The sequence below is a fragment of the Hypanus sabinus genome, chromosome X2 (genome assembly GCF_030144855.1).
Source record: "Hypanus sabinus isolate sHypSab1 chromosome X2, sHypSab1.hap1, whole genome shotgun sequence".
In the NCBI taxonomy this organism is placed as follows: domain Eukaryota; kingdom Metazoa; phylum Chordata; class Chondrichthyes; order Myliobatiformes; family Dasyatidae; genus Hypanus; species Hypanus sabinus.
The window spans coordinates 38,334,267-38,347,995 of NC_082739.1; the positions used below are offsets into that span (position 1 = coordinate 38,334,267).

General features: G+C 42.0%; 1 protein-coding gene across 2 annotated transcripts in view; it reads right to left on the bottom strand.

The window, feature by feature from the left end:
* The window catches only part of robo3 (roundabout, axon guidance receptor, homolog 3 (Drosophila)), a 315,506-nt gene that overhangs the window by 254,883 nt on the left and 46,894 nt on the right, over nucleotides 1–13,729 (bottom strand). For both annotated transcript variants that reach the window (XM_059957275.1, XM_059957274.1), the window contains exon 2: nucleotides 10,919–11,245. In XM_059957275.1, the coding sequence (XP_059813258.1) occupies nucleotides 10,919–11,245 (327 nt within the window). The remainder of the gene's footprint in view (nucleotides 1–10,918; nucleotides 11,246–13,729) is intronic.

Here is a 13,729-nt window from a genome sequence, read left to right on the forward strand (position 1 = left end):
TGACTCTATCTATATCTACCTTCCTTGACCGGTCACTCTCCTGTGTATTGTTCATACTCCCCTGCGTGAGGTCTACCTCTTGTTTTGTATCAGTGAGCATTTTTTTCCCTCTCCTTTTCACATGAAACTACCATTGAGAGCTGTCAGAGACAAAGTCAAAAGATAATTGTTGCTTCTCAACTCCCTGCAGGAAAGATAAGTGTTACACAGAATCGTACCAACTTGTCACATATACAGGTCTTCATCACTGGAATAAATTGTACTGTGTTCCGTGAGTTCCAACAGGGGACCCTGATTTCTCAAATATATTAGAAAAACAGATAGAGTTAAATATGATTCAGTTAAAAATGTGTATCATGGGGTCAAAATATAAGATATGACAGTTCAAAACTGGTTAAGTATGAGACACAACATCAAATGCTACCAGGAATACATTTGAATTCTACCATGCTTTATTATCTCACGAGCTGGCATACCATTGAATCCATACCTCAAGAAATGACCCACAATATTCTACATGAGGTATATTAATTTAGTGAAGCTCCAACACAGTCTACTTGTGCATTCAACTACAAGATCAGCACACAATGACAGTTCTGAGCTTCTCTATAAACAATGGAGCAGATCAAATCCCTGCAGTCCTGCCCATATTTAGGTAGTGAACAATGAATCCTAACTGTAGGAAGAAACTCCAAGAACATCACTATCCTCAATGATGCAAGACCCAGTACCCAAGTGTGGAAATTGAGTCCAAAGCATTCACAACCAAGCACTAAATGGATGTTCTTTCGCTGTTTCCGTCTAAGATACCATCACAGAAGCTAGCCTGGTCAATTCAATTCACTCAAAGTACTATCAAGTAATAGCTGAGAATACATATGATACAGAATCACTACTGGATTAGGCAACATCCCAGGTGTAGTACTGAAGATTTGCTTTTCTGTGATAAATGCACAATGCTCAATTCTATTTGAAGGTCCATTGTAAATGAAATGGTTCATGCAGCAAGTCCAAAATGGCATTCAGGCTCGCATTGAAAGGTGGCTGGTAAGTATGGGAAAGTGTTATCCAAATAAGGGAAATATGGTACAATGCAATTTTGGTATCGGAACCACGTGGAATAATACATTCTAAAGAAAGTGAGTCATAGGCTAGTATTATTCAGGAAAAGGGAATATGGTACAATATTTTCCAAGTAATAAGAAACAGATTGGATGGGGCCATCCAGAGAAGGTAAGTCATGGGATACATAATTCATTCTGGGGCAGTACTACGCAGATACAATAAATCACAGGGCAATACTCTGCAGCTAAATGACATCATATGAGGAAGTACTCTGTAGATAAACTGATTGTGAGATGTTACTATCAAAATCGGGGCACTTTCACTGTCTGCTGCGTCTGCGAGGCTGAGTTTGGCGGCGCCTTGGAAGTCCATAGCGGGGGTATTCCCTTCTGTTGCCTGCGTGGGATGATGAGTCTATCGGGACCCTGAGGACTTGTGGAAACTGTGTGCTGGTTTCTTTCAAACTTATAGTCTTTTAACATCTTTGGACTATTTTTTACTGTGCCCATGGTCTGTTTTTTTTAATCAATTATGGTATTGTCTGCACTGTTGTAACTATATGTTAACTATATATGTAACTATGTAATTTTGTGTAGGTCTTGTAGCTTTTGTTTTTGGTTTGTTGGGTGGTAGAGTTGGTCTCCTGACTTGGTGTGTCTGGGTAGTCTTGTTTTGTCTGGTGGATTTGGAGCTACTTTCCGGGGAACGCGCTAAGGCGGTAGCGTGATATTAATACGCAGCAGCCTCTCCGGACTCTGGATTGGGGATTGCCAAACGTTATGTGGATTTTCTGGTGTAGTCTGTTTTGTCATGTGCTTTTGTGATATCATTCTGCAGGAACATTGTTTCATTTTTTAACTGCATTGCATTTGTGGTTTCTAAATGACAATAAACTGAAATTCAATTCAAATCAATTAAAATAACAAGAGTCACTAGGGACAGTGCTATGCAGATAAAGTACATTGTGCTTGGGTGTTATCCCATGTGGAACAGTAGCATCCAGGTAAAGGGAAAAATGGGATAGTACTCTCCAAGCTGTGGGAAATCCATTAATAGAGCATCATAGTGATAAAGTGAGTCATGGGACTGTACTGATTGAGTAAGTTGAATCATGGGGCTTTCCATTCATCCTAATGGAATTTCCTTCAACGTGACTGTCCAGGTAGAGCAAATTGTAGGATAGCCTTGCCCAAAAAAGTAACATGACTAAGTTCTGTCTTGGGTGACGCAGTGACACTGCCAATAGAAGTATTATTTCACATTTCTGTGGCCCAGGTTCAAACGTTAGCTGTCTGCACTTCATATTTTCAGTGCAGAGGAGGTTCACCAGGTTAATTCCAGAGATGAGGGGGTTGGACTATGAGCAAAGATTGAGTCGCCTGGGACTGTACTCACTGGAATTCAGAAGAATGAGGGGAGATCTTATAAAAACAGAAAAATATGAAGGGATAGAAAAGGTAGAGGTAGGAAAGCTGTTTCCACTGGTAGTTGAGACCAGAACTAGGGGGTATAGCCTCAAGATTCAGGGGAGTAGATTTAGGATGAAGATGAGGAGGAACTGATTTTCCCAAAGAGTGGTCAATCTGTGGAGTTCTCTGCCCAAAGAAGCAGTGGCGGCTACCTAGTAAATGTTGGATAGATTTTTACATAGAAGGAGAATTAAGGGTTATAGGGAAAAGGCAGGTAGGTGGAGATGAGTCTGTGGCCAGATTACCATGATCTTAATGAATGGTGGAGCAGGCTCGACGAACCAGATAGCCTACTCCTCTTCCTTTTTCTTATGTTCTCCCTGTGCACATGCTTCCACTGGGTACTGCGGCTTCTGCCCACGTCTCCAACACATGAGCGTTGGCCACTGTCAGCTCTCCTTGAGTAGGTGGATGGTAGAATTAATGGGAATGTAGGGAGAACGTGTTATAGGGAAATTTGGTGAAGACGTGGTGTTTCCTTTCCAATCCCACGAAGATCTGGAATACCGGTAGCTCATGAGCATTCCTACTGGTGACTGAATATCAGGCCTGGGGACTTGCTCACTCTGACATTAACACTGCCAGCCTGAAGGAGATACCAAGCACCAGGCAGGAAACAGCCAGCTGAAGGTATTCAGCGATGAGTGCACCTTCTTCTGAAAGGATCATCTAAAGAAGGAATATAAGACATAGAATGGGAATCACAGGACATACTGCCCTGATGAAGTTAATCATATAACTGCATCCAGTTAAGGGAACCCCCTGAGATAGTACTAGACAAGGAAAATGCATGGTTGGGCTGCACTGTCTAGCTTAATAGAAACATGTGGAATTGAGTTACTAAAGGCAAAATGAATCCAGGGACTGCATAATCAAAGAAAAGAGAGTTAAATGAAACTGTTAAATGAGAATTCCCGCAAAATGGGCCAAGAGAAAATGCTGCCCAGTAAAAGGAACTGTGGGACAATTGTTTCCTGATGAAGCGAATCATGCAGAAGCAACCTCAAGAGACACCACTACCCGAGGGAATAAATTGAAGGAACAATATTGTGCGGGTGAACAATCATAAGACAACCCAGGTAAAAGGAATAACGTAGGATTGTGCTACCCAGATGAAGGGATTTGCAGCAGTAAGTATGATTGGAAGGGTGAAGTTTTGTCCGTCAATCCTGCACATTTCACTGTCAGCATGACACCAGTTGTTTCATGGAGTTTAGCCATTTAATACCCCAAGAGATCTTTCTGTATAAATGCTCCCTGATTCACAAAAGCAATCTACCCCACACCTCCAGTAATGAGCTCTGGACAGTGGAATTTACTCACACTATAGTCCCATCAATCCAACTTCTGCCTACACTGGTGCCAGGAACTTTCAGTCCCATGATCCAGGCATCTACATGCCCACCACTGTTTTGTTTGCAGAATTAATTAACTGGAGCTCCCCTAAACACTGCGGAAAAGGAAGTAATGCTTCATTATTAAGACTACCATTTTCATCCTTGTATCTGCCACACATGCAAATTAGTCGCAGCAGTGCTGGCATTACACTCCACTAGACCTGTTGTGAAAACATGTAATTCTGCACACTGAACAGCTTGGAAACAACTCCGACATCCTGTAATTCTTCTGGCCAGTTAATATTAACAAGTAAATGAGTACACTTATTGGAAGTTATTTTCTACTATATGGATCATTTTATTCATCCGTGTGTTTGCTTGTGGAAGAGGGATACTGGCATTTCAATTACTTTGGCAAGCCATGGCAAATGAGGCCAGTGCAGAAACTGCAAGCTCCCAGAGCATTTACAGAGCAACACACCAGCACAATGCTTCAGGAGAGCACAATTTCCTTGGGACTTTGAGGCCCTCAGAAGGATCTTCAAGATACCAGGGTTAAATGGCCTTGTTGTATTTCTATGTCCCTATATCATTTCTATGTCCCTATATCAGTGATATAGAGAAGAAGGTGCTTCAGCTGATATATATCCTTCAACCAAGATTGCTAACAACAGGTGATCCTGGATTATGCCTATGCGATCTTATTGTGTATGAATCACATGCCGTGTTTTTTGCGTTACAAACAATGACTAGATTTCCAAAGCATTTTTAAATTAAACAATTTTGGAATGCACTGAAATCTCTTTGGATCAATTAAAACTTTTGATATCAACAGATAGTTTATTTGTTTGTTTGTTTATTGATTGATTGCAATACAGTGCGGTATAGGCCTTTCCGGCCATTCGAGCTACGTGACCCAGCTATTCCGCCCCCCCCACCCGATTTAATTCAAGCCTAATCATGGGACAATTTATAATGCCCAATTAACCTACCAACCAGTACATCTTTGGACTATGGGATGAAACCCACGCGGTCAAGGGGAGAAGGAACAAACTCCTTACAGACAGCAGCAGAAATTGAACCCAGGTTACCTGTACGATGAAGCGTTGTGCAAGACCACAAGTGAATTTAACACCCAGGGATAAACAAGATTTTCATCAATATCACAGAGCCACAATTTCAGGGAAAAAAAGTTCTTCCCAAATCAAAATTAAAAATATTTATCAATGAAAAAAAATAAAAGTAGCACATGTTGTCTTATCAGAACTTTGTGAATAACAGATACAGACACAGGAGAGAGTTCTATATTTGTAGCATGGGCTAAATATGTACAATCAGCAGTTTCAAACATTACATTGCAACCTGCTTATCTGCTGCTGCAAACAGCTCCGTACAGAAGTAATCACTCCCTCACATCCATTCTTCTCTGTACCCATGAAATTATACAGAGTATACAATACAGAAACAGGATATTTGGCCCAACTGGTCTATACTAACATTTATATTCCACACCAACTTCACCCCTCACCCTGCACCTAACCCTTGCATCTTAGCAGTTAATTTCTTTTTCTTTGACATGTTAAATGGGTCAACTCAACTAACTACTCCTTGAGCTAATGCTCTGCACTAAGCTCATTTTGGGTGAAGAGGCTTCTTTGGAATTCCCCAAAGGACATATTAGTGACTATATGAATAAAAACACAAAATAATTGATTGACTAAGTATTCACCCCCTCTAATATGATACACCAAGTCATCACTGGACAATGACCACAAGCATAAACCCAAAGCTACACAGGAATGGCTTAAAAACAACAAAATTAAAGTCCTGGAGTGGCCAAGTAAGAATCCAGACCTCAATCCAATTGAGAATTTGTGGATGGACTTGAAAATGGCTGTTCACTCATGATCCCCATGCAATCTGACAGAGTCTGAGCAGTTTTGTAAAGAAGAATTGGGAAAAATAGCAGTGTCTAGATGTGCAAAGCTGATAGAGACCTATCCACACAAACTCAAGGCTGTAATTACTGCTAAAGTTGCAGCTACTAAATATTGACTTGAAGGGGGTGAATACTTATGCAATCAATTATTTTGTGTTTTATGTTTGTAATAAATTTGGATCACTTTGTAGAGATCTGTTTTCACTTTGACATGAAAGAGTCTTTTCCTGCTGATCAGTGTCAAAAAAGCCAAATTAAATCCATTGTGATTCAATGTCGTAAAACAATAAAACATGAAAACTTCTAAGGGGGGGGGGGGGTGAATAGCTTTTATAGACACTGTATATATAAAATTCCTGCTGTTGGACACCCCATCCAACCCCTTTCCCCATGTGGGAATATTTTCTTTTAAAAACTCCTTCATAATTTGAACAACTGCTGTGAGCTCAGATATCAACCTGCTCCTTTCTGGAGACCTAAGCCCAGCCTTTCTCAACAGACATATCTTCCTGTTTCCAGCCTCCAGTCTCCAATGCATTTTACAAATACTTCTCCGATCCTTCAAGTGCTTTTTGGGCTCCTTATCTAAAAAGGATTTTCTGGCACTGGAGAGGGTCTAGAGGAGGTTCACAAGAATGATTCCAGGATCCAAAGAGTTAACGTATGAGGAGCATTTGATGGGTCTGGGCCTGTATTCGCTGGAGTTTATTAGAATGAAGGGGGATCTCATTGAAACCTATCAAATGTTGAAAAGCCTAGAAAAAGTGGACATGGAGGATGTTTCCTATAGTGGGGTGTCAAGGACCAGAAGGCACAGTCTCAGAATAACAAGGAAGTCCATTTAGAACAAAGATGAGGACAAATATATTTAGCCAGAGTGTGGTGAGTCTGTGGAATTCATTGCCATGAATGGCTGGGGAGAACTAATCATTGGGTATATTTTAAAGTGGAAGTTGAACGTTGTTTTTATTAGTAAGAGCTCCAAAGGTTATGGGAAGAAGGCAGGAAATTGGGAGTTGACAGGGATATAAAAAAATAGCCATTTTGGACTGGCAGAGTAGACTCGATGGGCCAAATGGCTTAAGTCTGCTCCTATGTCTTATGATCTTCTGGTCTTATTATATAAAAGCCAATGCATGTATAGGATGTAGATTATTTTAATTCTGACAAATATTTCACTTTCTACAAGAGCTCAAGAATCATCAGGACTAGTCCATTTGGCTTTTTGTCCCTGCCCCTCCATTCACCAAGGTCATTGCTGATCTTCTGCCTCAGCTTTATTTTTTCTGCATTATCCCCATAACCTTTCCTTGGTATCCAAGAATTTGACATTCCTTGTTTTAAAGAAAATGAATGATTGAGATGCCACACCCCTCTGGGATAGAGAGTTCCAAAAGTTGGAATTGAAATTGGTCTATTACTGTCAGATGTAACAAGGTACAGCAAAAAAGTTGTCTTTTCGCTGCAAAATGACAGTAAGTTTACAACTCAATGAAGATATTTCTTCTCATCTTAATTTTAAATGGCAGACTCCTTATTCTGACACAGTGACCCCTGGTTCTGCATCCTTCAACAAGTGGAAATATCCTCCCTGCATCCAGCCTGTTGAATGATATAGGATCTAATGGGATAGAAGATAGAACATAGGGATAGTACGGCATAGGAACAGGCCCTTCTGCCTATGATACCTGCACATAATCTGTATCCTTCCATTCACTTCATGTTCCTGTGTATGAATAGCTCTTAAACACAACTTTTGTACCAGATACCACTACCACCACCACCACACTTACACCTTAAAGAAATGTCCTGCAATATTTGGCATTTCTACCCTGGGAAAAACTTTGCTATTCACACTATCTATGCCTCTTATAAACAGGGTAGATTGATCTCCTCTCATTCTTTGAAACCGGAGAGAATGCAGGCCTCATGCTCAAATCTTGCTTCATTTCAAGCCCACTTCGTAGGAAGCACAATGATGCCTCTAAGCCCAAATATATTCTTGAAAGGTAAGGAGGATAAAACTGTGTGTAATACTCCTGGTGCAGTCTTACCAAGGCCTTATGTAATTCCAGTAAGACTAACCTACTTCTCTACTCAAATCCTTTCATAACAATTTTCCATTTTCCATTTGCTATACAGAGATACCTGTTTGTCTTCAAAGGTCAACTATTCCAATATCTCACCATTTTTTTAAATAAAAAGCAGTTTTTCTGTTTTATGCACCGAAGTGGATGGCCTATCATTTTTCCTGCATTACATTCAATCTGCCAACACAATCCTGGACAAAAAGCATTGAAGTGACACTACCTTACATGGATTCAGTGCAGAACAAATAACCATTCGCTTTGCTGTAAGATTCAATGATTGTAAACTAAGGTTCCCATGAAATAAGAAATGGGAATTATAGCTATGTATGAAATTGATTTCATGCCCAAAATAAGGATGGCTGCTTTGGAAATAAGTGGGAAAGGGGAGAAAGTCTATCATCAAATGTACATTCTGACTGGTTTCCCTGCTCTGCGCCTGGTGCAACCGCTAACATAAGCCACCTGCTTGTCGAATACATCAACGGGTACGCTGGAACTAGGCTTCCAATCCACTTCTCTTTGGCACATATTGATTATCAACACCTTGTGCACATGATGGCATGGAAGTATTGGGGTAGCAGTGTTAGTATCCCTCAAAGGCAACGCAAGTGAATCTGCAGATGCTGGAAATAAATAAAAACACAAAATGCTGGCAGAACTCAGCAGGCCAGACAGCATCTATGGGAGGAGGTAACCCTCGGCCCGAAAAGTCGCCATTACCTCCTCCCATAGATGCTGTCTGGCCTGCTGAGTTCTGCCAGCATTTTGTGTTTTTATTAGTATCCCTCAAGTTCAGCAATGAAAGAATAGTCCCCAGGAAAACCATCTCCTTACTCCAAACTGGTTCACATTTACTTGGCTCCTGGGATCTCTTCCGCCAGTTTTAGGCTTCTGAGTATACTGCATCGCCACCACAGTGTTTGAGTACAGTGACAGAATCCATCTCAACAGGCTGGTTAATGAAGGACCCCCAACCCAAGAAAGCAACTCAGTTGGGAGCAGAAGTGGGAGGCAATGCATTGTCAAAGACTCAAAGATTCCATCACCAAACATCACAGCACCAAGGAGAATTCAACTGCAGGCAGCTTATTTGCCAAGTATAAATGTGACTAACTCTTGTCATTGTGAAGTAAAACAACTGCAGTCCTCAAGGGGTTAATATTTTGACACGAGCTGTCAGCACAATGGGAGATTGCAGCTTGAGGTTGTCCTCGTGGCATTGGGCCTGTCAGTCGCAGGCTGCGCATCTGAACCTCCTCACAAATGCTGACATCGCAGCTCGGGTGTTAATGCACTTTGCCTTCTGCTAGCTGGAAGCAGCAATGCTCAACCGTGCGGTATTGATGCCTGGTCAATGACTTAACATTTGATAAACACTCGGTGTGAAGAGGATTTTGAGGGTGCTCAGGACAAGAGGATAGCTCCAAATTGTATCGCTCTCAGCTGCCAGCTGCAATGGATTGGAAATTGAGCAATACTTTATTTTCCAAGAGAGGTATTCCTTGTGTAAATGGAAGAGAGTGAAGTGCACATCCCATACACTATAGCAGTCTCTGAGATATTAACAAAATCATCCAATTTGCAGAAACACGGGATCTTTCAGCATGGTAAAAGGCCATTCAGCCCAATAAAATATCTGCTAGTCTTTGTAGATCAGTTCAGGTTGTCCCATTTCCCTACAATTCCCAACTGTCCTGCAAAAGTCTGAGCTGCTCTATTTTGACAGTTCCTCTTTAATCTGTTAAGACTTTCAGGCAGTGAATCCTAAATCAGGGGTCACCAACCTTTTTTGCACTGCGGACCAGTTTAATATTGACAATATTCTTGCGGACCGGCCGACTGGGGTTGGGGTGGGGGGGGGGGGTGTTAATCACAACCGGAATATAGGTGATAAATCAACTAGAAGTCACTGATAAGTGGCTAATACAGTCAATTTTGTTTCTAAAAGGGTTTTTATCTAACAAATTTAATATTAAACACACAGCGTATATTTTCCTCGCATGAATATAGTGGTAAGTCAATTATAACTCACTTATAAGTCAATAGCATCATAACATTTTAAGTAACGTTTGGATATTAAACACACCGTGCATATTTTCCTCTTAAGAATATATGAAATCATTGCAACACACCAGTGAGAGGACAAGGTAAGGGCTGGAGGTTCCCGTACCGAGGTTGCCGTCCGGTGAGAGCAACAGGGCGTGTACCCGCCCCCCCCCCCCCCCCTTGTAGGATCTATCAGCCGACAAAAGTTTGGCTCGAGGGATGACTTTCAGTAGATTGCAGCGAGGTAGCTGCTCTGCTATTTACGAAACCCTGAGCCCGAATTAGGTCGTCTGCGGATATTTCAGCACCGGGTTCCCCGCGAACATTCGGTGTGCTAAACAGGTTCAGAGGCGGCGCCCATCTGTCCGCTCCAGGCCAGTATCAACAGCACTTCTCACCAGCCGCACGAGGCCACCGGTTACCCGAGGCCAAACAGTGATACCTGGCGCGAGGGTATCACTGCGCTTAGGCAACTGATGACCTCGTGTGGGTTCAAGTTCAACAGTGAGGCATGACAGGGAATGAGGAAAGGAGCAGCTGACTCATATCGTTTCATATCGCCAAATCATATCGTTTCCTCGCGGCCCAGTAGCACATGCTTTGCGGCCCGGTGGTTGAGGACCACTGTCCTAAATCAGAAAAGATCATAGAATTGATTTGTCCTGATTTAGGATTCACTGAATCAAATCAAACAGAAATGAGAATTCTCCTCATCTGCCATCTGATTACTTGGGCAATTCTCTTATACCTGTGGCATCCCTTTGCCACTGTGGGAACAGTTTCCCTGGATTTTCTTGAACAAACCACTCCTTATTGTGAATATCTTGTGACCTTCACCGTTTCACTCACTATTCCAACTCTGCTCATCTATCTCATGATGAAAGACAGTGCTGCTCAAATTCACGAACGGCAGCTCATTGCTGCTTGGGTGGTGCGATGAATGGGGAGGGTACATTTCATCCAGTCACTTACTCGCTACTTCCAGGGATGCATTTCTACTGACCGCCTCCCCGAGATAATTCCTCGCGAGGCACACGTAGACGCCTTCGTCCGGCTTGCTCCTCCGGCCGTGTACGATACGCAGGAAGAAGAGCGACCCGCTGGGGAGCAGCATGCGATGGGAGCGAGAATCATCCTTGTCGGTCTCCACTCGCTCTCCATCCTTGTACCATTCAATGATAGGTGTGGGCCGTCCCTCAGCTTTGCAGTTCAACGTGGCTGGCTCCCCCTTGGAAACGATCAGATCTGAGGGATGCTCAACGACTCGGGGTGGAAAATCTTCCAGACGTAGCCTAGAACCTGAAAAGAACATCACATTTAACGTTATATTCTATATGTTAAACATAATTAATATATGATTAAAAAACTTCCATTGTAATTGCCCAATCTAATGAATTCTCTTGATGCTGACACTAGAATCCTGTTGATAAGCCCCCTCCCCCCAGCACAATTGCCAATGTATAATAGTGCTGGAATTCTTCAACAAATGTTGATGCGACAGATCCACCTCTGCAAGAACTGCAGCCACTTCAACGAGTTAACCCAACTTCATTGTCCAGACTACTGAGGGCTAGGCTGGAGATGAAGCTTTGAAGGTATTATTCACACCTCAGCTACAAATAACATCAAAGAAACATCAACAGGGAGACCTCAGGCTTCTTACGACTGGATGCTGCTTCATATCCAAATGATATTTGCAAATGATCAGTGGATAGCAATAAGGAGTAGTGATCACAGTGGTTGACCCCGGCTCTCGGGTCCATGGAGTGAAGAAATCCCTGCTGAAGAACATTATTGTCAAGTATAAGATACGCAGCTAGAAATCACCAAAATGTTTGCCATTTAGTTGGTCATTATCAAGCTTTTTTTTAATCTTTAGGGACAATGGAAGGAACTCAGAGAGGTAGAGTTTAGGGCGTACTTTGCTGCCTGGATTAGAGGCCATTATCACAATGTGCCATAAAGAAAGATTGGAGAAAGTAGGATTGCTTTCAATGGAGTGCTGGAGGCTGAGGGGAGGTCAAGCAGTTTATCAAATTATGAGACACATAGATAGAGCTGGTATCTTTTTCCCAGGGTCAAAATATCTAATATCAGAGGGCTTGCATTTGAAAGATCATTGTTAATGCCTCCGCAATCTCTCCAGCTTCTTCCTTCAGAACCTGAGGGTGCTTTCCATCAGGTCCAGGAGATTTATCCACCCTCAGACCATTAAGCTGCCTGAGCACCTTCTCAGTTGCACATACTTCACTTCCCTGACACTCTTGAATGTCCGGTATACTGAAGACGTCTTCCACTGTGAAGACTGATGCAAAATAAGCATTCAGTTCCTCTGCCATCTCTGCATCTCTCATTACAATAGTAAGAGGGTGGTAAATCTGTGGAATTTGCTGCCATGAGAGGCTGTGGAGGCCAAGTCATTAGGTGTATTTAAGGCAGAGATAGATAGGTTCTTGATTAGCCAGGGCATCAAAGGGTATGTGGTAAAGGCAAGGGAGTGGGGGTGACTGGAAGAATTGGATCAGCCCATGATTTAACGGTGGAGCAGACTCGATGGGCCGAATGGCCTACTTTCTGCTCCTATATCTTATGGTCTTATGTATTTAAGGTGAGGAGGGGTAAAATCAAAGGAGATTTGCAGCACAGGCTTTCCACACAGAGAGTGTTGAGTGCCTGGAATGCATCCAGAGGTAGTGGTGAAGGAAAATCAGATGCAGCTATTTAAGAGGCTCTTAGATAGCCAGTGAATGTGCAGAAAATGTAGGGATATAAGCCATATTCAGGCAGAAGGGATTAGGTGTCATTAATTTACAGTAATTAGCTTGGCACAACATTGTGGGATGAAGGACCTGTTCCTGTGTTGCATTGTTCGATGTTCTATGTTCTGTGGACAAGTTTAAGGAAGGAGAAAGATAGGAGACCAGCCAGGATTTACGTGACAATTTCTATCAATATCTCTGAGCTTCACTTGGCTTTCTGATCATATGGAGGACAGTGGTGGTCTCCTTAGTTCAAGATGACACCAGCAGAGCATTTAGCATAGAAGACAGCAGAACTACAAAACAATTTTGTTGATCATCACTGCAACCCAATTAATACCTTTATAGCAAATCATTTTCATAGAACGTTTGTGTTAAAATTTGGGGAAAAAATGCCTAAGGCAGCTCACAGTGACCTGCCATAGAAACAGGATTTCTACATCTCCAATAAAAGGTTACCAAGCATCTTAGCTCAAGACTGTTAATTGTGCCACACTGCCATTTTAGTCCTAGCTGCATTTACTGCTATTTTTCCCTGTTATAACTGGGACTGACTGCCATGTGTTTATCTCAGTTTTGACTCTAGCTAACAATTTCAATGTATATGCCATTTAATGTGAATCCCACTGTTATGACAAAGAGATTAATCACCTCACAATCAGCTGCGTTTATCAATTCCAGCACTAGAGGATTTTACAGGTTTATCAATGGGAAATGAAGATTCTGTCCTTAAGAATAATTCCCCTTATCTCCCAGAGCCTGGTTCTTTCACATAAATACATTTTTATGCTAATATTGTCAATTTAATCATATCGTAACACAGCATATTCACTCATAATGTGCCCTTTTCAAGAAGCAAATAAAGTCAATTACTGAAAGAGTGAAGACTTTGACAGCTCATCAGACCCTTATTATAATTTGGCCTCTGCTATCATGTCGGCAGTTTTTGGATCCCACTGGTTTGCAGCCCTCCAGAACCTCCAAGAATTAAAGACTAATCTCTGGGATACTACGACAAGCAACT